General features: G+C 49.8%; 2 protein-coding genes across 7 annotated transcripts; one reads left to right on the top strand and one right to left on the bottom strand.

Moving 5' to 3' along the window:
* Positions 1–138: 138 nt before the first annotated feature.
* On the bottom strand, positions 139–9629 carry ZNF646 (zinc finger protein 646). Of its 5 annotated transcripts, XM_036021321.1 has the most exons (4): positions 8394–8785; positions 7296–7355; positions 1672–7043; positions 139–362 (listed from the first exon to the last, which is right to left on the bottom strand). In XM_036021321.1, the coding sequence occupies exons 3-4, from the start codon at positions 6959–6961 to the stop codon at positions 250–252; spliced, it is 5403 nt and encodes a 1800-aa protein (XP_035877214.1). In that variant the 5' UTR covers positions 6962–7043; positions 7296–7355; positions 8394–8785; the 3' UTR covers positions 139–249. The 5 variants fall into 5 exon arrangements, with proteins under 5 accessions (XP_035877214.1, XP_035877216.1, XP_035877213.1 ...); XM_036021323.1 differs by lacking the exons at positions 7296–7355; positions 8394–8785 and adding an exon at positions 9519–9629; XM_036021320.1 differs by lacking the exons at positions 7296–7355; positions 8394–8785 and adding an exon at positions 8875–9297.
* On the top strand, positions 9310–22741 carry ZNF668 (zinc finger protein 668). Of its 2 annotated transcripts, none has more exons than XM_028519372.2 (3): positions 9310–9449; positions 15007–15675; positions 16227–22741. In XM_028519372.2, exons 2-3 carry the CDS (start codon positions 15029–15031, stop codon positions 17440–17442), a joined length of 1863 nt encoding a protein of 620 aa, XP_028375173.1. In that variant the 5' UTR covers positions 9310–9449; positions 15007–15028; the 3' UTR covers positions 17443–22741. The 2 variants fall into 2 exon arrangements, with proteins under 2 accessions (XP_028375173.1, XP_028375182.1); XM_028519381.2 differs by lacking the exon at positions 9310–9449 and adding an exon at positions 13310–14667.
* The last annotated feature ends 310 nt before the right edge of the window (positions 22742–23051 follow it).

The following is a 23051-nucleotide window of genomic DNA, read 5'->3' as shown; positions in this document are numbered from 1 at the left end:
GTTTCTTGCAGAATTGGTCATAATGAATAGCACAGTGACAAAGGCTGGGGAAAGAGGTCCTTCAAGGACAGGGACATGAGGAACACCTCACCCCCTGCTTGGGAAAGAAGTCAGATCTGGGTCTTTTTTGCAAACGGAGAGGAGAACGGATGGGGATGCCCAAACTACTCCTGAGTATAACATGGAGATCAAGCCTTTCCCTGCAACCCACACTCCTGCCCTATACTCTCATCTTTGGAGACCTGAAGTTCAGAGGGAGAAGCTGAGATCTGCAGGCCACTGGGGTGAAGGGTCCAGGAGTGGAGTTGTGGAGGTGGGTGGAGGGGGCAATGACTGGCCCACCGCTGGTGCCTTTGAAGCTTCTGGGGGAGAGAGAGAGAGAGGGAGGTAGGTTACTGAGGGAGCCACTCCACACAGCTTGTACTTCCTTTCCTAGCCCTATCCATGGCCCCAGGAACTTGTATGAGAACCAGAGAATCCTAGGACTTCCAATTATTTTCCCAGACTTGGCTAACTGGCTCCTTACTCATTCCCTTGAGGTCACAAGAAATCTTTTATTCTGAAAGCCATCGCACTAGCTCTCTCAGGGGAATCTCACCACCAACCCCTCCTTCCCTAACAATCTCTGGTCAAGGGCCTCCCATCTCAGGACACCCACCCTTGGTGGCCACTAAATGGAATGGGTCCTGGGAGATCTCAAGAGGAGGTGAAGCAAACAAGCCCAGTGCTTGTTGAAGGAACAGGCTGTCCCACTCCTCCACAGCCTCATCTTCCAGCTCGGCTGGGTGGAGGTGACTCTGGAGATTTCCTGATAGAGAAGGGAGATAGGGGCTAATGACTGTTATTGCTGCAGCTGGGGCTGGTTTCAAAGAAACAATTATCTGTGACTCAGTCCTCTAGTTGAAGGTGTGCTGGTCGTAGGGGGTGTGCTAGGGGGTGTGTGGGTAGAAAGGGTGGTTTGGTTGGATCCTAAAAAGGACATACCCAGCAAAGGAAGAAGAAAAGGGTTGAATAAAGGGAAGGGGAAGTGATGTGAGGCAATACTGGTAGGAAAGGACCAAAGGTCTAGTTTCCAAGAAAAGAGGAGGGGGAGCAGAGACAAGATGTAGGGAAAGAGGGGCAGGGAGCTGGGAACCAATCAATGACCCAGCTTCTCTGCACTGAAACCACAAAGTCCAGCCAAGGTTGTTGGGGGGGGGGGGGGGGGCTCCCACACCCCATTCCTCATTCCCTGCCTCCCTGCCTACTCTAGGAAAGAGTAGAACCTAGATTACCTGTCTCTGGGAATCATTACTGGTTGGATCAGGAGGATTTCCAAATGTAGTAGCCAGATGGTACCCAGTTGCCTCCACTTCCAAAACAAAGACTACTCTTTGGCTCTGGTACAGCAGAGGAGCCTAGATGGCTGCTTCTACCTGTGACCACTCCTCACCCCACCCCACCATGCTATTTATTTACCCAGCTCAGGGGCTCAGATCTAGACCACCCAAAAGGCAGCATCCTCACACTTTTCTCATTCTAGACCCAACCTCCTGACCACCTCTTGGAATCCATGCAACCCTCCCTTCTCACTCCTTGCTCTCCCATCATCTTGGGGCCAGATTTTGCCCTCCATCACATGCCTACCTCCTCTGGGGTCCTTCAGTCCTCTGCCCATTCATACCCACGTACCAGAGTTGGCCACTGTCCATTCTTCCTGGTGCTGCTGCTGATGCTGCAGAAAGCTGATGCGGCGGCGGAAGTGGCGGGGACAATGGGGACAAGTGAAAGGCCCCTCCTGGGGTGCATGGACCCGCCCATGGCCCTCCAACCGGGCAGCTGTCCGGAAGGCCTTGCCACAGATGCTGCAGCGATGGCGCTTGGGGTCCGTGTGGGTCCTGCCATGATTTTTGAGGGAAAGTAGGTTGGGTAGAAGTTTGGGGCAGAGGGAACAAGGATACAGTCCAGTGGTGTGGGCCTTCTGGTGGTTTAGCAGGCTACCAGCATGGCGGTAGGAACGCCCACACTGGGCACACCGGAAGGGCCGCTCTTCGTCTTCAGTCACTGTGGACTTTACTCTCTGCCCCCCATTAGCTCTCTGCGTACTCTCTCCTGGGGCCCTGGGGGGATCTGATGGGGACTTCTGGGCTTTCCCTTGAGGGAGATCCACCTCATCCTCCACAGTCCCAGCTTCAGGACCTCTGGTGTCCTCTATCTGGGGTGGCACCTGACTGAGGCCCCTGGCATGAGTTGGCAGATGGCTGACTAGTTCATGTTGGGACTGAAAGGCCTTGCCACAGTCAGGGCAAACAGAGGTCTGGGCATCTATGTGGTTGTGGCTGTGACTCTTAGTGGCCACAGAATTCAAGAATTCCTTGGAGCAAAGCAGGCAATAGTGGTTGTTTGTCTTATGGGTGTGGTGGTTCGAGGGGCCTTCTGATTGGCAGCAAGTCTTACCACAATGGCAGCAGGAAAAGGGGTGGCTCTCTGGTTGGAGCTGAGGGCTACTATCTCCATTGTCCCAGCTATCCTCGTGACTCAGACTAGGTCCATTGCGTTGGCTGTTGCCAAGGTGGCAAGGGCTTATGGGAACACTGTCCCCTGACTCGTCTTCTGGTTTGGTCAGTACATGACCTTGAGGGACCCAATCTCCAATATGATTCACTGGTCTCCCATCTCCTTGCCACCCATCTACTTGCTCCAGGCCCAAGGATACTGGCTCTGTGGCTTCTGAACCTGCTACCCTGATGGGGCTATGACTCTGTTCCCCTGGCCTCATGGCTCCATGCTCCAACTGGGATACTAACTCAGTAACACCTGATCTGTCCTCTAGTCCCTTGTCATCAGCCAGGTTCCCCTTGCTGCCCTCTGTGCCACCAAGACCTTCCTGACCACTTTTGGTCTCCTCCTCATGCTCTTGTAGGTGCCGCTCCAGAGAACCCCGGCCAGGGAAGCCCCGGCCACAGAGGGCACAGCGGACAGCTGCCCGCCGGGATCGCCCTGCTCGCCGCCGCCGGTTCTCCGAGTGTAGCTTCTGATGATCCTTCAAGGCCATGAGGTTGGTGTAGGTCTTGGGGCAGGTAGGACAGCTATACTGGCCTGTCTCATGGCCGCACTGGTGGTTCAGGAGGCTGCCTGCATGGCGATAGTTCCGCCCACACTGCCCACACCGGAAAGGCCAATCTTCCTGAGTCCGTTTTCGGGTGCCCTCACCCCTGTCCCGCTCGATGTGGATCCGCTGGTGACTAGCCAGCTGTTTCCGCAGGCGAAATGCCTTCCCACACTCACTGCAGCGGAAACGCCGGGGATCTGCATGGATGCGCCGGTGGTTCTTGAGGGACATGAGGTTTGAGAAACCTTTGGAGCAGGCCTGGCAGCCAAAGTGGCCAGTCTGGTGGCTCTGCCGGTGATTAATGAGGCTGCCAGCATGCTTGTATGACCGGCCGCACACCTCACAGCTGAAGGGCCGCTCAGAGCTAGCCTCAGTCTGGCAGCCCTTCTCTGCAGTCCCCAACCTCAGCTCCATCACCTCCCCCTTCACAGTGGTATCCTCCCATGCCTCTTCTTTCACCCTTGACACCTCCTCTGAGGGCTCTACTTTAAGTTCCTCTTGGAACTTCCCCACTTCTGCCTGCCCCAGCCGCTTCTCTGCCGTGTTCTGGGGCTCACTGCTGCCTCCTGCCTCTGGGATGGGCCGCACCTGGGGCTCAGAGCCTTTGCAGCGTGGGTGGTTTCGCAGATGATTGCGGTAGGCAGCCAGGTTGGGATAGCAGCGGGAGCAGACAGGGCAGATGTAGTCTCCAGTCTGGTGGATCTTTCGATGGTTCACTAGGCTGCCCCCATGGCGATAGGTTTTGCCACACTGGTTGCAGCGGAAGGGGCGGGGCTGGTCCTCCAGAGAATTTTCCCCAACGTGCATGCAGAGGCTGTCTGTAACCTGGGAACCTACTCCCTCTCCAGACTCTGTGACTCCACGTTCTGCAGAGAGAGGGGTCACTGTGCCCTCAAACACACCACCTGCAACCATTTCTGTGGCATCACCTGATTCTCCCAAGTGGTTGGGAGTCTTGTCTGTGGTGTTCTCAGAACTCTGACTTTGGTGGTGCCGCTCCAGGCTCCCCAGGTCATCATAGGTCTGACCACAGCAGCCACAGATGTGCCCATAACCAGATCCATCCAGCGCCTCCACCTCTCGCTGCAGCTGATTCAACAGCTCTGCTTCCGAGAGCTGCAGTGGGGCACCATGAGTGGAGGCCACCACTGCTGATCCTTCATCTTCCCCCTCCTCCTCCGAGCCCTCCATCATGCCAGAGGAGTCATGAGCCTGGCGCTGGTGAAGCCTGTAGTCAGCACGCCCAGGGAAGATCATGCCACAGAGGCAGCAAAGGAAAGGCTGTGCTGGGGCTGCCTCCCCAGGCCTATGGTTCTGGAAGTGGCTACGCAGGGCAGGTAGAGAGTCAAACTCCTTTGGGCATAGAGAGCACTGATAGATGTCTGGTGGGTGGCAGGGCCTGTGGCTCAGCAGGCCAGTGGCATGGGGGAAAGAATGCCCACAGTCAGAACATGTGTGGGAGACTTTAGCCTGCCAGCTAGTAGCATCTTCAACAGAGTGGGAAGAGGAACTGAGCTGGCCAGTGACCAGTTTCTGGTCTTCATCCACCCCAGTGAGGCCATCACAGGAGCGTATCCCATTGCTTTCCCCATCACCTGGGATGTCCAAGTTGTCAAGGAAACAGGCCTCCTTTTCCAGTCCTTTCTCAGGACTGCTACTCTCTTTATCACTCTGGAAACAGGCCTCATCCCTCTCAAGCCCACATTCGTCTCTTTCAGCTTGAGCCTGCAAACAGCCCATGTCACTTACTAAGTTCTTTTCTGCTCGACTAGGACTTCCCCTTGAAGGGTCCTGGGGACAGTCCGGGCCCTCACTGTCTTCTACCAACTCCTGGGCCCAGTTCCCATCTAATGGGAGTTTGGCTTCTCCGCTACCCCCAGCACTGCCAGCCCGCCTCCAGTGCCGCCTGCTCCGCCGTCGACTGTGGCGTCTCAAATGGTTCTTCATGGCAGCCATGGTGTGGAAGTGCTTGGCACAGGCCCCACAGCTGAAGTCCCCGGTCTGGTGGGTCTGCCTGTGGTTGATAAGGCTGCCTGAGTGGCGATAGCTCTTTCCACAGTCTCGGCAAGCAAATGCCCGAGGAGGTGACACCTTGGTTTTTGTTCTGCTGTTTTCCCCTGCCCCATGGGTCTGGCCACGTTGCTTAAGGCTCTCGCGGTCTTCAAAGAGCATCCCATACATGCTACTTATCTGTGGTGCTGTCCTATCTGCTACTGGAGAGACATCAGTGGCCTCCTCTTTATGTTTCCACCTATTCCCCTGATCTGTACATGGGGCTGCCTCTGCTCCCACTGGATCAGACTCCACCTTGAGGTGGCTGGAGGGACCTTCAGACCCTGAGCCTATGCTGCGGCGAGCAGACTTGCAATGAACCCGCACATGGTTGCGCAGGGCCATAAGGTTGGGGTATTTGCGGGGACAGAGTGAGCACTGGTACTCTCCTGTCTGATGGCTGTGGCGGTGATTCACCAGGCTCCCCCGGTGGCGGTAAGCCCGACCACATTCATTGCACTTATAGGGGCGGTAGTCCAGGGTGGTAGTGGGGACCTCTCTCTCTTTGTGGGTGGTCTCAGCCAAAGGCATGGGAGCTGATGGTTCAGATGGCTGCCCATCCTCCACAGGTCCTTGCCGGGGTCTGTGATGAGCCCGCACATGGTTTTTGAGAGCAGCTGCATTGTACAGCTGCTTGGAACAGATGGAGCAGGGATAGACACCTGTCTGGTGGCTCTTGCGATGGTTGATAAGGCTCCCAGCATGGCGGTAAGTACGGCCACAGTCTCCACAGCGGAAAGGTCGGTACTCCTCCAGGCCACTATCCTCCAGTTCCCCAGAGCCATTCAGCATCAGTATACTAGGAAGCTGGTCCCAGCTGCTCTCATCTGTGTGCCCATTGGTAGTGGGCAATCCTTTCTCTTCCTCCAGCTGCTCCTGTCTTTCTCCCTCATGGGATTGCTGGTGTTCCAGCAGCTCCTGGGGAAGCCGAAATGCACGGGGGCAGTGGGGACACTGGTACGGCCGATATTGAGCATGGAGTCGGGAGTGGTTCTTCAGAGCCATGAGGTTAGAGAACTCCTTGAAGCAGATAGCACAAGGGTAGATGCCCAGAGTGTGGCTCTGGCGGTGGTTGGTAAGGCTCCCAGCATGCTTATAAGTCTTGCCACATTGACTACACTTGTACCGCCGCTCTTCCTCAGCAGGAGGGGACTGAGTGGATTCCTGGGTCCCTGTGAAATTTACCATTGATTCAGCCAAGTACTGTTCCAAATTGCTAAGGAGGCTGTTGGATGGAGTGGGGAGCGGTGGGGCTCTGGAAGAGTTGGTGGTGAGCCCCCAGCCCTCTGCACCCTCCTCGGGATTTGGCTGGCTTTCCCAGTCCTCTCTTAGTCTGGTGCGTGGATTTTCCCAGGTGTGCAGAGCTGCCTTGTGGTCAGGCTCAGACGCACGAGCCAATGTCTCTTCAGCATGAGTTTTCTGATTTTCCCAGCTTTCCTCATGGCCAGCCCTCTCACCCCAGGAGTCAGTGGGCACTGTCTCTCCCTGGAGCTGTGGAGTGGCTTCATTGGGGTGGCCCTCAGGAGCATGACTCCTCGTGTGGCTCTTGAGGGCCATAGTGTTGGTGAAGTCCTTGCCACAAGTAGTACAGGGGAAAAGGCCACTCTCGTGGGTACAGCACTGGTTGACCAAGCTCCCTGGGTGATGGTAGCCCGTTCCACACTGCTGACAGTGATAGAGCAGAGGGATGCTGTCAGCCTCCTCACTCTCCTGGTTGGAGGATGAATGGAGCAGTTCTCGGTGCCTTGATAGTTCCAGGAGGCTAGAAAAGTGGCACTGACAGTCACAGCAGCTGAGTGAGGTGGGCACATCCTCCATGGAGCAGTGTGGTGGAAACCTGGAGGTTCAGGAAGAACAGGCAGGTGATAGCAGCATCTTCCTCTGGTGGTGGGGCCACGGCCTAGGAAGAAGGAGCAGTGGTTAGAAGGCCTGAATTAACTTTGCCTCTTGGTTCTATAAGTAACAAGTTCACCAGAGGTCACAGAGAGGTACCCCAAACAACAATGCCCAGGGACCTGCTTTCTACTGGATCTAATCTAGGAGTACCATTATTTAAGGACACCCTGTACATAAGTTCCCCAAATACGGAAGCTTCGCTATAGGTATAGGTGAGGACAGTCTGGAGGAATGTAACTGACCCCTGATCACAGACTTATTAACCTGTTCTTCAGACCAGACCTAAAAAGTTCTACTGCCCCTAACTCTCTTATCTCTATAATTAAAAAAAAAAAAGACTTTAGTGAAAAGGAGAGAAACATCAATTTGTTGTTCCACTTATTTATGTATTAATTGGTTGGTTTTCATATGTGCCCTGACTGGGAATTGAACCCACAACCTTGAGGTATCAGGTCAACTCTCTAACCGACTGAGCTACCAAGCCAGAGCTATCTATAATTCTGAAACAAATAAACCATCTATCTCCTGTGACATGTTTAAAGGAAACCTGAACATTTTCTAAAATTTTCAATAAGAGGTGTCCAATCCTCCCTCCTTCACCCCTGAACTAAACAGAGTAGCCTAGAGGCAGTGAAAAAGCAGCCTTTCTCCAGTTGACAGATGAAGGCCTGAGAGATGAAGTTAGGGGTCACCTGCAGAAAAGGGGCCAGCTAGTTTTCCCACATCCCCTATTCCTTTTAGAGTCACAAAGTCTCCTTCCTAAAAGATTCTATTGGCCACTTCCTTCACCTACTTCCCCTGAACCCAAACTATCTTCTATCATGGAAATTCCATCCCATTTCTGATTGTTCTTTACCCCCCACCTTTTCTTTCCCACACCTCCTCACTATAGCCTCACCACTGACCCCTTCTCAGTTCTCTATCTCCTCTCATAATACTGACGATGACAGCAATGCATGCTAATTGAGCACTACCATGTGCTGGGCACTGTGCTAAATAAAGAATATTCATTGTGTCACTTAGTCTCTGTAACACAGCAAAGCCTGTTGTTCCAGTATACACACGAGCAAAACCACTGATTGAGGTAATCTTTCCAAAAGCCTTTGCCCTCTCCATAGCAGGACCCTGTGCCTTCTAAATCACCTTGGCTTTATGACTGATTCTTCACTTCCATCGGACCCCAATAACAACCATCCCCGACTAAACCCCCTCATTGAACCTGCTCCCCGAACTCTCACTTCACAAAGCCCGTCCCTCAAGACTGAATTCCTTCTATTGATCGTACGATCTCCTGACCAACTGAGTCCTCTCGTCTCACTTATCTCCTAGGCCAATTTCCTCTTAGGACCCCTACCTCGCACAGTTGGCCCCTTCTTGTTCCCGCCGCGGGTGCGTCAGTTGAGGACCGCGAACGGGAGCGCGCCTGCGCACTGGGACCCTCACCCTAACTGCTGCCGCGCGCCCCAAGGGGTGGCTGTGCTGGAGCTCTCGCGCTCCCACACACGCACACTCCGCCAGGGCTCCCAGGATGTGGGAGGTGGGGAAGAAGGAAAGACGAAGGGGGAGAGGGAAGGAGGTAGAGCAGAGAGGGCGCAGCTGGCAAGAGCCAGGAGTCTACCCCCAGCTTCGCGGACACTTCCTATTGTTACTAGGAAACAGGAAGTGTTCTAGCCGCAAAAGCTTCCCGGTGAAACCTCCTCCTAGAGAACACTTCCTGACCAACCTGCAAGCACCCGTTCTACATATACACACTTCCGGCGCTAAGCCAGAAGTAGCTAAAACGCGACTCTGACCCCGCCCACATAGGTCAAAGCGCGGCGTCGTTTAGTACTAACCTTAGCCACACTTCCGGCAAGAGCAGCTAGAATTAGTGTAGCGCACTTGAGCTGAGCGCAAAAGAGGGGGAAAAGGGTTCTGAACCCATAGCTTCCGTACTTTGGTGACAGTTTTCGTGACGCTCCCTGAAAAACTTCTCAAGACAGATGGAGGGAGCTTCATGCACTCCTCTCTGTTAAGGGAAATGCTGTGGAATGTAATAGGATGTAGGCATTACACAGCTTGAGTATGGCCTTTCTGTCCTCCCGTCTTATAGTTCTTGGTGATCTGGCCCCAAGTTAACAAGAGCCCGGTGTACACAGTAAGACTTTCCGGCGTCTCCTGTCTTTAGCACCCACAGAAAACCCCAGCAATTTATTTCTCCGCCACCTTCTGCCAGGGGTACTCTGGTAAACTTTGCTTTTCTTCTTATCCGCGGAAGCTCCCTTCCACTTCCGCCTTCCGGCCACGCCTCCCCACCCTCCCCCTTCCCCCACTCTGGGTCCTAGTGCCTGTCTCTCCCTGGCAGTGTCCGAGGCTCTGCTGGTGAGAGGAGCTGTCGCTGACGCTGCGGAGCCAACCCAAGTCCGTTCAGGTAGGAAACACCGTCAGGAAGGCGCGGGAACCCCCGGGCGCCCCCAGAACCGACGAAATCCGAGCGAACCTATTTTCCTGTGGGTGCCGACAGCGGATGGGGTTGGCCTGGCGCGATCAGCGCGGGCGGGGCAGGAGGAGTGCGGCCCCGGGAAGGCGCGGGTGCGCTCCAGGCCCAGCGGGTCCTAGAACCCGCCGACCGTCCGCGCGGGCCGGCTGCTGCGGACACCTGGACTCCGCCGGCGCAGCTGCCCGCCTCGTGCGGTGCGGGCCCAGGGGTCCTAGAGTCCTCCATGTTGAGAGCTTTTGTCCCAGGCGCGCGGCCCGCCCAGCTAGGGACCCGGAGCCTACGGCCCCCTCCCCGGCGGAGGTCCTAGCCACCCCTTCCGCGGTCCTAAAGAACGCCATTTTTGCAGGTCTTTGTCCAGCCGCGGCCCTCGGCCCATTCATTTATTCATTCTCTGATTCTTCGTTCACTCCTTACCACGTTTTTCCAGGGCTTATTCCAAGACGCGTCCGCTCAGAGTCTCGCTCTGCGGGGCTGTGTGGTAGGAGCGCAGATACGTCTTGGTTGCGGGGAGCGAGAAGCGCAGTGTTTTCGCGACTCTTGGGCCCTCAGTGTGTGTGATAGGCCCTAACGCTCTTCAAACTCCCACATACCTGAGAGGCCCCATTTTACTGATGAGAAAATTGGGGCCTAGAGCACGGTCGTGCCCTTACTTCTGCCAGTTCCTGAGAGCACTGGGAAAGCCGGTATTTGGATGCAAAAGAGTTTTCCCATTGGAGAAGGCAGGCAACTGAGACAGAGGGCAGTACATGTGGAGATGCATTTAGGTGGGGGAGTTTGAGAATTGTGGCTGAAGCTTAGGTTGCTCTAGGGCGGGGAAACTTGCTGGAGCTGAGGCTGGAAAAATAGATTAGGATTAGGTTGTGAACTGACCAGATTGGAGATTTAGGAGATAATTAACTCTCACCTCTGCACGGTTTACAGTTCCCCATCCACCATCTCACCAAGTCTGTGAGGCCTGTGGGTGACTACTTGTTTAGACATGGGAAATTAAAGTGCACTGGATAAATAGTGGCTCCTTTTTCACCTCATCCGTGCTTGCAGGGTTCTAGCTTACACTCTCTGGGAATTAAATCTCTCCATCCCTGGCTTTTAGAGCCTGTTCAGACAGCAGGACTCCATCCCTCTTCTAAGCGGTAATGAAGCAAAGACAAGCCTCCCTCACTAGAGCAATTAAGCCATTGTGGGAAATAGGGGTGATATTTGGACATTGAGAACTTGGACAGGCAGAGAAATTCAGTTACTCGATAGTTGTTGATGGACATTCTCACAAATGCTTACTGTGGGGGAGGCAGAGGCTATAGACTTGGGTTTGAATTCGTCTTAGAAGTCGATTCTTTCCATTTGTTTTGGGGTACCAGTCACAGTTCTAGGTATAGTGGATACAAATAATAAAGGTTCCTGTCTGGCTCTTCACTAGCATGGACCCTTGCACTGGAGACAGAGAATTAATAATCAAGCCATAAAATGTTTAAGTGCTACCAAAGCAATAATCAAGAGGCAGAGAGCAGAAGTTTGGGGGGCAGCCCACCTGGCTTTGAAAATGGGCTGTGACCATGACTTTTTCATTTCTGTGTGCCTCAGTGTCCTTGTCTGTAATATGGGGGAAATAATACCATTTAATGTAGCCTATTCAGGCTACCGTAACAGAAAAAAACACCTGCTAGGGGCTTAAACAACAGAAATTTATTTCTCACAGTGCTAGAGCCTAGGAAGTCCACAATCAAGATGCTGGCCATTTCAGTTCCTGGTGAGGACTCTTTTCCTGGCTTGTGGACAGACACCTTCTGGCTATGTCCTCACATGGCCTTTCCTCTGTGCAGATACACATTCAGTCTATAACAAACTTCTAGGCAGTTACGAAGCTTAGCTTGATTAGTACACATAAAATTCTTAGAATGATACCTGGCCCATGGTAAGCTTGCAAGGAATGTTAGCCATATGAGCAGCATAAAGGAAACTAAAAAGAGGGGAGGCCCTGACTGATGTGGCTCAGTGGGTTGAGAATAGTCCTGCAAACCAGAAGGTCACCAGTTTGATTCCCAATCAGGGCACACACCTGGGTTGCAGGCCAGGTCCCTGGTTGGGGGCTGAGGGTGTGCAAGAGAACCAATTGATGTTTCTCTGACACACCCATGTTTCCTCCCTCTCTTTCCTGCTCTCTAAAAATAAATAAATAAATTTTAAAGAGAGAGGAGGATGGGAAGTGATTAGCAGGGGTCCAGATAGCATTAAGAACGGTGGTCTGGAAAACCCTCTTTGAGAAAGTGACAGGGATCTGAAGTGCAAATAAAATCAAAGAGATAGCTACACAAAGATCCTTGGTGGAACAGTGGTTCCGGCAGAGGGAACTGCGTGCAAAGGCCCTTAAGTGGGAAGGAGTTTAGCTCTTTGAGGAAAAGACAGGGAACCTGTGTGGTTGGAGCCTAGTGACCCAGGGAAGAAGAGTGGGAGTTGAGGTAGGAAGGAGTTAGATGATTCAGGACCTTGCTGGCCATGAAAAAGATACTGGTCTTTGTCGTGGGAGCAGTAGAAAATCTAACAATTTGGCTAATAAGCCTTAACTGAATGAATGCCTTAACCATAGCCTTAACTCCTTGACTATGTTCTTGTGCAGGTTGTTTCCCTTATGGAGCTTAGTCTGCACAGGGTGTAGTAAAAATGCCTCTTTCCTAGAAACTTGTGAAGACCCTAAGGATGTGTCTTTTATTCCTAAGTACTGAATGTTGGTTGGAATGAGCCAGAGCACACTCACAGTAAAGATTTCTGAGTCCTGCCCCATACTCCCTGCATGATTGTTCTCATGCATGGGATTCACAGGCCTGACGGAGAAACTATAGGAAGTGGTGGTGGAAGGGTCCTCACTGAACTGTGAAGTGAGGCGATAATGGTGCAATTTTAGACAGGGGCCGAGCCTGTGTGGCCCTCTGCTTTTCATGGAGCTGGGTGCCTGCTGGAATCAACTTGGTACACCCAAATTTTCCCTTGGGAAGTGCCTTTGGAGAGATTTACCAATCTAGCTATCTGGTTTCTAGTTCACGGATAGGAAGACTGAAGCCCAGAGCTCAAAACCCTAGGGTCCAGACCCCTGAGAGGGAAACAGACATAAAGGGTGCTGGCTCAGGTCTCAAGGTAGCTCTGCAGGGATGAGAGAAAATGAAGGTGTGACTTGAGCTCAGAGTCTGGCCACTGTGGGGCTGGCCAGGGCAGTAGATAAGTCTGGGAGGGCCCAGATCACTGAGCAAGCGCCCAGCAACTCAAGGCAAGTTAAACACCTGCATTCAGCTCCCAACTGCGAAGTTACTAGCTGTGTGACCATGGGCTGGTTATTAAGCACAATGCCATATTGCTTTGCTGGGCCTCAATTCCCTTATCTGTGAAAGGGAATAGTTTAATAATAGCACTTTGGTATCAACACAAAATTTAAGTGAGTTAATATATGTAAAGAGCTTAGGCTGCTGCCCTGTCTGGTGTGGTATAGCGGATTGAGCGCCAGCCTGCGAACTGAATGGTCTCCTGTTTGATTCCCAGTTAGGACATGTGCCTGGGTTGTGGGCCAGGTCCCCGGTTGGGGGCATGTGAGAGGCAACTGTTTCTCACACAATGGTGTTTCTCGCTCTCTGTCTCTTTCCCTTCCCCTCTCTCTAAAAATAAATAAGTAAAATCTTCAAAAAAAAAGAACTTAGAATACTGCCTATTATTTAGCAAGTGCTCTGTAAATGTGAGTTATCATATTTTATTAAAGAGAAACTTTGCAATGATTAAAATAAATTTTTTTTAAAAGAGAGAGAAACTTTATCAGTCAGACTGTCCAAAAATGATCTGGAAGGGAGATAGTGCCTTATTCAGAGACGGGGAGGGATCCGCTGGAAACTCTAGGGATAATTGAAGCCTTGGAGAAAGTTGGTCCTTTAACTCACTTTAACTCACTTTCCAGCCTCAGGATTTAGTGGGAAAAGTGAAAAAAAAAAAAAAAAAAAAAAACCTGAGAGTGAAACAGAGGTATGTGGCATTGTGGCCAAAAAACCAAAGGGGAGATGCAGGAAGAACTTCCTGGGGGGAGTGGGGCTCAAAGGAAGGATTGGTGGGATTTGTAACAGCCAGGAAGGACCTGGGCACTTGCATGGTATGATGGAAGGCATGGAAAGTTCTTGAGTGCCACTTGGTACTTGAAGAAGAATACGCTGGCTGCCTGTGTATGTTAGATTGTATGTGTAGAGGTGGGGGCCTGAGGTAGGTCCACCAGGCAGAAGGATACTGACACTAAAGATGCAGCCTCTACCAGTCGCTCAAGGGGTTGGTCTCTGGGTCATAACTTAGAAGCCACCAACCCCTGAGGTGTACAGATGGGGAAACAGACTTAGAAAGGAGCAGGAGAACTCAGGCTTCCTACCCCCCAACCTAGCTTCTGGGCACACCAGAAGCTACGTGTTCCCTCCCTTCTCTGTAGCATATCCTCACCCCCTCCTAGACTACCCCAGCAGCTGCTACTGAGCACTCCTTAAGTGGATGTGCCATAATCCTCTTCCCTTCATCCCCTGTGGGGGATGAGCTGGTGTTAGGACTAATACAGCTGTTAATCCTATTTCCTTCCAATCACGATCCATAAGAACAGCTGTGTGGAGGGTGTCTGGGCTCTGAACTGAGAATGAAGGGGCCTCCACCAGAGTGGGTGTCTCAGGAGACCAGGCTAGGTCAGAGTCATTGATTATGACTCAGAGGCTTCTAACTGCTAGCAGTGGTTCAAACTGCCTTGAGAGTGACTGAGCTTTCCCATTACCAGACCTATTGGGAGCAGGAGCCCACAATGATTCCAGAGTAGAGGGTAGACCAAGATTCCTGTCTGGGGTGGAGTTCCTTACAGCTGTACAAGGCCAGAAATCTGTGTGAACAGTTGCTGCCTCTGAAAGCTAACCAAACAGAGGGGAAAAACAAAATAAATATGCTAGGGACCTATCGCTTCCAGACAGATGATACCAATCACCATGTTTAGTCCACTGGTTCTACCGTCCTCCGGGCCCACCTCTGTCTTCCCTGGGAACTTAGAGACCTTCAGGCCAGACCCACATCTGGGTACCTCTATGTCTGCAGCCTTGCATAGGACCCTGGATCCTGGCACAGGCCTTGGATGCTGAGCTGAAGAAGGAAGATGGTGAGATGGATGGAACCAGGGCCTTCTAGGAATGCCACAGGGTCTGGAAAAGTTCAGGCTGTGGAGGGAAGTGCAGGTGGACATTTTGATGACCTCACCCTCCTCCCTTAGGCCCTCTGAAGTCACCCAGTCCAACTCCTTTTATCAGAGAACAGACCAGAGAGGAAACTTGAGCAGAGTGTTAGAGCCAGGAATAAAAGGAAGGATGTGGAGGTCCTGGGTGGGGAATGCAGAGAAGTTAGGGATCCTACTGAGGCCTCACGAAGGCCTTGATGAGGGGAGAGTCCTTGGAGAATGGCAAAGGAATGTGGCTTCTGTCTAACTCTGCTTCTCTCGCAGAGGAGCTTTGTGCATCGAGACCATGGAGGTGGAGTCTGCAGAGGCCCGGTCCCCAGGTCCTGGCTACAAGCGATCCGGCCGCCGCTACAAGTGCCTGTCTTGTACCAAGACATTTCCAAATGCGCCCAGGGCAGCACGCCACGCTGCCACACATGGGCCTGTAGACTGCACAGAGGAGGTGGCAGAGGTGAAGCTGAAGCCAGAGACAGAACCTAAAGCAGAGGATGCCAGTGGGGACAAAGTGTCAGGTGCAGCAGCTAAGCCTCGGCCTTATGCATGCCCGCTGTGCCCCAAGGCCTACAAAACAGCTCCAGAGCTGCGTAGTCATGGACGCAGCCACACAGGCGAAAAGCCCTTCCCTTGCCCCGAGTGTGGCCGCCGCTTCATGCAGCCTGTGTGTCTGCGTGTGCACCTGGCCTCACATGCTGGTGAGCTGCCCTTCCGCTGCGCACATTGCCCCAAAGCCTATGGCGCACTCTCCAAGCTCAAGATCCACCAGCGTGGTCACACGGGTGAGCGGCCCTATACCTGCGCAGACTGTGGCAAGAGCTTTGCTGACCCTTCTGTTTTTCGCAAGCACCGGCGCACACATGCTGGCCTGCGGCCCTATGGCTGTGAGCGCTGTGGCAAGGCCTATGCCGAGCTCAAGGACCTGCGCAACCATGAGCGGTGAGGGCGCTTGAAGGGTTAGGAAGAGCAGGTCAATGGGGTGGAGGTGGGACAACAGTGCCTGCTCTATTACCAGGGTGGCCTGGGCTTGGGTCTTAAGGTTCGAAATGAGCCAATGGGAAGGTGAGTGGGGTGGAGCTGGGGGTAGTGGGTAGTGTGTATGTGGGGGAAGCTAGTGATCCTGGTTGGTTGGTGGCTCGATGGGGTGGGGCATACTGGTTTGGGATGGGGCCCATGTAAGTGGGGTCTGATTGGCCAGGGTTCCTGGACAGCAGGAAAGGGTCAGGGCTTAAAGTTGGGCTACTCAGAGGGTCTCTGGTGGAGCACAGGAAGTGTGAGTGGGGCCCGATTTGTTTAAGTCTTTGGAGAGCAGAAAGGGGTCTTTTCTGGAATCTAGATGCCCCTTACTCTGGGGTATAGCTCTGTGGCTCTTAAGGGTTTGGGCCAAGACCTCCAGAGTGTTAAGGTCTTCTAACTTACAGTGCAGACAGGCAGCAGGGGTCAGGTGATGGGCCTTCACCTTCATGCCGGGTTCCCCCACACTCCTACAGGTCCCACACTGGTGAGCGCCCCTTCCTCTGCTCAGAGTGCGGGAAAAGCTTCTCCCGTTCATCCTCGCTCACGTGCCACCAGCGGATCCATGCGGCACAGAAGCCCTATCGCTGCCCAGCCTGTGGCAAGGGCTTCACACAGCTCAGCTCCTACCAGAGCCATGAGCGCACTCACTCTGGTGAAAAGCCCTTTCTGTGCCCCCGCTGCGGCCGCATGTTCTCTGACCCCTCGAGCTTCCGGCGCCACCAACGGGCGCACGAGGGCGTGAAGCCTTACCGTTGTGAGAAGTGTGGCAAAGACTTCCGGCAGCCGGCGGATCTGGCCATGCACCGGAGGGTGCACACAGGTGACCGGCCGTTCAAGTGCCTGCAGTGTGACAAGACGTTCGTGGCTTCCTGGGACCTCAAACGTCACGCGTTGGTGCACTCTGGCCAGCGGCCCTTCCGTTGTGAGGAGTGTGGGCGAGCCTTCGCCGAGAGAGCCAGTCTCACTAAACACAGCCGGGTGCATTCGGGTGAGCGCCCCTTCCATTGTAATGCCTGCGGAAAATCCTTTGTGGTATCGTCAAGCCTGAGGAAGCACGAGCGGACCCACCGAAATAGCGAGGCCACAGGGGCTCCCCCACAACAGGAGCTGGTAGTGGGGCTAGCTCTACCTGTCAGCATGGCAGGCGAGGGCTCAGTGGCCCCAGCAGCAGGCGCAGGGCTAGCGGATCCTCCAGCAGGGCTGCTAGGGCTGCCCCCGGAATCGGGCGGTGTGATGGCCACCCAGTGGCAAGTGGTAGGCATGACGGTGGAGCATGTGGAGTGCCAAGATGCTGGGGTTGGGGAGGCTCCTTCTGGTCCCTTGGAGGGGACAGGCGAGGTGGGGGGTGAGGAGGTTGATGAGAAGCCACCACAGTTTGTGTGCCGGGAGTGCAAGGAGACGTTCTCCACTCTGACGTTGCTGCGACGGCATGAGCGCTCACACCCAGAGCTCCGGCCCTTTCCCTGTACCCAGTGTGGCAAGAGCTTTTCAGACCGGGCTGGGCTACGCAAGCACAGCCGTACACACAGCTCTGTGCGCCCCTACACCTGCCCCCACTGTCCCAAGGCCTTCTTGAGTGCCAGTGACCTACGCAAGCATGAACGCACCCACCCTGTGCCTATCAGCACCCCCACACCCCTTGAGCCCCTTGTGGCTTTGCTAGGAATGCCTGAAGAGGGGCCAGCCTGAGGCCCATACCCCTTTGAACTTCTAGCAGCTCAGCCCCCCCATAGGGTGCCTCCTGAACCTCCCTTGGCCCCAGCTTACTCTTTAGACTCCAGATCCCTGCCCCCCCTCCCCCCACCCACCACTGGGTTGCCCATTTACCTTTCCAACAAAAAGGTCTGGAGCAGTGGGGGCTGGCACCCACTGTTGAGAGACATGGCTCTCTGAGTAACACTCATTAAAGCATTCGCTTTGACACTGGGTTGTCTTCTGTGTTGTGGTTGGGGGCAAGGGAGGGGGTGTGGGCATCAGATAAGTAAGGTTCATTGGAGACCCCCTAGATTGACAGATTAGAAACTAGAAGGGTCTTTGGGTACTTTTTTGTTCTGCTTTCTTTTTTTTTTTTTTTTTTTTAATTATATTTTGTTGATTATGCTATTGGGTGCATTTTTTTCAAGCTATGTTTCCGAATGTCTTGTGATAGGGTTTCATGATCAATTAAGTAGAGGAAATTCCCTGTGCCTTTCTTGTGGATTCTTGATCAAAAGTGTTTTAAAGTCATTTATAAGTCCTGCAACAGACAAATCTATTTAGCTTTGTTTATCCCATACTTATTTAAGTATGGAGACTTTTTATTGAGTAGTTCTACTTCTGTCCTTTTATAGAGAATAAACTGAGACCCAAAGTTAGTATACAACCTCCAAAAAACTGGAATTATCTTCTGGAGGGCAGGCCCCTTGTGGTACAGGCTTCCCCTGCTAGGTGAGTGTTCTAGGAACCCATCTGTATCAGTGTGCCAGTTGGTGGTGTTGTGAGAGGCTGCCTTTAGCATCGGTGAAATTGTTTTTGAAGATTCCTTCAACCCCTTTGCCCATTTCATGGTAGGTGATTTGAGAGCACACCTTCCCACACACTACCCTCCCTATTCACCTCATTTCGCCCTAAGCAACTTTTTTTTTTGTTTCCCCGGATGAAAAATGTCCTCAAAGGGAAACATTTTGCTGACATGGAAGAGGTGAAACAAAAAACAGCATGAGCACTAAAAGGCATCAAAATCAGCATGTTCAAAAATGTTTTGAGCAGTGGAAAAAAGGTCTCAATATGTGTATTTCATCAAATGGAGAGCACTCTGAAGGTGACTGGAATTTAAACATGTAAGAATAAATACAATTTTTTATTTAAAAAATTGGGTTTTGGGGGGTCCCCCTTATATTTCCTATATACTGCAGTAACAAACTAGAAGATATACTTGAAAAGGGGGTCCCATTCACAATAACAAAACCCACAAACTACAAAATGTAAACCTCACAAGAAATATGCAGAATTTACATGAAGAAAATGATTTCTCTATCCTGAAGAATATAAGACCTAGCTAAATGGAAAGACACTATTAAAAGCTGTTGATTCTCCCAGCTTCATACTTAAATTCACTGCTACCCAAAAAGGATTTTTTAACAGAACTTGAAAACCCAAAGTTCCTATACAATACATTTTTTAAAAACAGTGGGGGCAATGTACTTACATACTGGGTAATCAGACAACAAAGCACTAGAGGAAAAACAGGATATTTTGGCACAAAATAAATTAATCAGTGGAGTCGGGGAGAGGGTTCAGAAAGAGCCCCAACCACTTGAGGGAAGTTAGTTTGTGATAAGTATGGTTATTCAAATCAGTGGGAAAGGGATGGGCTGTTGAGTAGCTTTACAGTTATATCTGTACTCTGAAAGGTTACACATCTTTTTAAGTAATTTTTTAAAGACCAAAATGAAAAAATAAAAAAGGCTCACATTAGGTGTAAATTGGTATGTCCTCTTGGGAAGGTGATTTGATTATATTTATCAAGAAGTGAAATGGACATACCCTTTGGCTCGGTAAATATAACTAAAAGAACCTACACCTCATTTTTTTCCACTTAAATGGTAAAATTGAAGATAATATTAATACAGCAAAATTGGTGATACTGGGAACACCCTAAATGTTGATTAGCAAAGGACTACCATTAGCCACTATAAAATACATAATGCAGCTGTTTCAAAAATGAGGCATATCAATCTATTGTTAAACAATATCCAAAATATAGGTCAAGTGAAATAAAAGTCCAAAGCTGTATGGTTAGTATGCTCCTATTTGGAACATATTATGCATAAGTACTCAAGTTATTACAGAATATTTCTAGAAGGATACTTAACTGATTCTGAACTATAAATTCCAGCCATTAGGGTTTTCCCCATTTATAAGCCAAGACAAAGCCAAAGGTCAGAATGGACCAGATCCTCTTTTCCATGCCTTTTTATTTCTAGACTTGGGGGTTACCAAGTTGGCAGATTCAGGACATAGGTGTGTGGCCTATCTCCAAACCCATGTGCCAGTCAAGAGGGCCTTGCAGCAGCTGGCCCTACACCAGGACTGATATACCGGGCAGCACCAGGAGCATGAGTAGTAGGAATTCCCTTGATGTCAGGGGCCTAACTCAGCATTGTCATGCCCAGGCTTTGGAACAGGCCCTCATTCCTGTTCTCTATAGCAGACAAGGGGGAGCATGCAGCAACAGCAGGCACCAGGGTATCATCGCTACAGGATGAGGGTACCTGTTTGGCCAAGGATACTCACTACCCATCCCCATGCCTGCAGAGCAGGACAACACTGATGTCAGGGCTCCTGCCTGTTCAAGCTAAGACCAAAGTCTGAAAGAAGGGGTCCAAGAAAGGAGCAGACCAAACAGGTTACAACAGGGGGACTTTGGTTACTACTGACTTGATTTGTGACCATTAGCAAGAAATTGATACAGCCCTGGCTGGCGTAGCTCAGTGGATTGAGTGCTGGTTTTGAACCAAAGGGTTAACCAGTTCAATTCCCAGTCGGGATACATGCCTGGGTTGCAGACCAGGCACCCAGTGGGGGCCACGTGAGAGGCAACCACACACTGATATTTCTCTCCCTCTTTCTCCTTCCCTTCCCCCTCTCTAAAAATAAGTAAATAAAATCTTTAAAAACAGAAATTGATATAAAGATTCCATATACACTAATCAACAGATATACTTGGGTATTTACAATGAAGGAAAAAGTGAGTCCTATGGATGTTCAGAAGGGAGCCACAACTCCTGCTCCCTTTCTGAGCCCAGCAACCCACTCATTCCTTCGCCTTCTCTGACACTTCAGACAACCCATACCCCAGAGGACTCAAACAAGTTGACTTCTTAAAAAATTAACAGCTACATTAAGACGTACTTTGTATACCATACGCTTAATACATCTGAAGTGTACAATTCGTTGGGTTTTAGAACACTCACAGGGTTATGCAACCATCACAATCTAATTTTAGAATATTTTCATCTCCCTAAAAGAAATTCCATAGCCATTAGCTGTCAACGCCTATTGATCTTCTCCTGCCCCCAACGCCTTTTCCTCAGCCCTAGTTAACCATTAATCTTATCTGTCTCTAAGGATTTGTCTATTGTGGACATTTCATGTAGCGGTCATGCAATATCTAGTCTTTTGTTACTGGCTTCTTAATATTCTTACCATAACACTCTCAAGGTTTATTCATGTTGTAGATTGATTAGTATGTCATTCCTCTTTATTATCAAATAATATTTCATTTTATGGGTATACCATTTTTGTTTATCCATTTATTAGTGATGGGCATTTGGGTTTCCATTTTTGTCTATTGTGAATAATGCTATGAACATTCATGTACAAGTTTTTGTGTGGACATGTTTTTCAATTCTCTGTGTATATATCTAGGAGTGGAAATGCTGGGTCATAGGTAACTATCGTTTAACCGTTTCAGGAACTGTCAGACTGTTTTTCTGAAGTGGCTGCACCATTTTACATTCCCGCCAACAGGGTATGATTGCTTGGATTTCTCCACATCTTCACCAATGGTGTTGTTATCTGTCTTTTTTATTATAGCCATCCTAGTTGGTGTGAATTTATGGTTTTAATTTGCATTTCCCTGATGACAAGTAATATTGAACATCTTTTCGTGTGCTTATTGGCTGTTGGTATATCATCTTTGAGTAAATGTCTATTCAAGTCCTTTGCCTGTTTTTTAATTGTGTTCTTTGACTTTTTGCTGTTGTATATTAAGAGTTTCAGATACAAGTTCCTTAGGATTTACAAGAGCTCTCTCCCATTGTCTTTTCACTTTCTTCATTGTGTCTTTTGAAGTGAAAAAAATTTAATTTTGATGATGTCCAATTATCTATTTTTTTCTTTTGTTGCTTGTGCTTTTACAGCCATATCTAAGAAATCATTTCCTAATCCAAGGTCATGAAGATGTCTTACTATGTTTTCATCTAAGAGTTTTATAAACTTGCAAGTTTAAAAATTATAAACTATTTTGAATGAAGACACTTTTTTAAAAAGATTTTATTTATTTACTTATTTTAGAGAGAGAAGGGAGGGAGAAAGAGAGGAAGAGAAACATCAATATGTGGTTACGTCTTGAATGCCGCCTACTGGGGACCTGGCCTGCAACCCAGGCACGTGCCCTGACTGGGAATCAAACTAGCAATCCTTTGGTTCACAGGCTGGCATTCTAAGCCACTGAGCTACACCAGCCAGGCAAAAATTATAAACTTTTAAATAAACTATAAATGGTTTATGACTAAAAACTCTTAGATTTAGGTCTTTGATCCATTTTGAATTAGTCTTTGTATGTGGTTTGTGATGGGGGGTCCGACTTTTACATGTGGATATTCAGCTGTCCCTGAACCACTGGTTGAAAAGACTCTTCTTTCTCCATTGAATTGTCTTGACACCCATGTTGGAAATAAACAAACTGTAAATATGAGGGTTTATTTCTGGACTCTCAATTTATCCTCTAGATATACCTGTATATCTTTATTTATGCCAGGACCACATTGTTTCACTTATTGCAGCTTTGTAGTAAAATCAGGACTTGTGAGACCTTTAATCTCATTCTTCTATTTCAAGATTATTTTTGTTTTTCTGGATCCCTGACATTTCAATATGAATTGTAGGATTAGCTTGTCAACATTTGCAAAAAAAAATGAAACAGAAAAGAAAAAGAAGATAGCTGGGATTTTTATAGGGATTGCACTGAATCTATAGATTACTTTGAGGAGCATTACTATCTTAATTATATTAAATCTTCTGACCTATGAACATGGGATGTCTTAAAATTTAATCTAGATTTTTAATTTCTCTCAACAGTGTTTTATAGTTTTCAATTCTTTTGTTAAATTTATATCTAAGTATTTTATTCTCTCTTTTTTTGCTATTTTAAATGGAATTGTTTTCTTTGTATCATTTGTGGATTGTTCATTGCTGGTGATGAGAAATACAGCAGATTTTTGTACCTTCTTGTATTCTGCAACCTTATTGAACTAGTTTATTAGCTCTAATAGTTTGTGTGTGTGTGTTGCTAAGGATTTTCTATATACAAGATCATGCCATTGGTAAATAGAGATAATTTGCTTCTTTTCCAGTATGGTGACTTTTATTTCCTTTTCTTTCCTATTGCCCAGGCTAGAACTTCCAGTACAATTCTAAATAGAAGGGGTGGGAGCAGACACCCTGATCTCAGGGGCAAAACATCCAGTTTTTCATCATTTAAGTATGATGTTAGCTATGACATTTTCTTAGATGCTCTTTGGTAATTAGCAAGT

This window comes from Phyllostomus discolor, chromosome 3 (genome assembly GCF_004126475.2).
Source record: "Phyllostomus discolor isolate MPI-MPIP mPhyDis1 chromosome 3, mPhyDis1.pri.v3, whole genome shotgun sequence".
NCBI classification, from domain to species: domain Eukaryota; kingdom Metazoa; phylum Chordata; class Mammalia; order Chiroptera; family Phyllostomidae; genus Phyllostomus; species Phyllostomus discolor.
This window is presented reverse-complemented; position numbering and strand designations above follow the sequence as displayed.

What these genes read in the sequence shown, in the direction of transcription:
- ZNF646 (XM_036021323.1), bottom strand. Translation starts at nt 6,961, where the DNA reads ATGGAGGATGTGCCCACCTCACTCAGCTGCTGTGACTGTCAGTGCCAC. An exon ending in ATGGACAGTGGCCAACTCTG is followed by an intron (nt 363 to 1,671) that starts GTACGTGGGTAT and finishes TCTCTCCCCCAG; the next exon opens with AAGCTTCAAAGGCACCAGCG.
- ZNF668 (XM_028519372.2), top strand. Translation starts at nt 15,029, where the DNA reads ATGGAGGTGGAGTCTGCAGAGGCCCGGTCCCCAGGTCCTGGCTACAAG. An exon ending in GACCTGCGCAACCATGAGCG is followed by an intron (nt 15,676 to 16,226) that starts GTGAGGGCGCTT and finishes ACACTCCTACAG; the next exon opens with GTCCCACACTGGTGAGCGCC.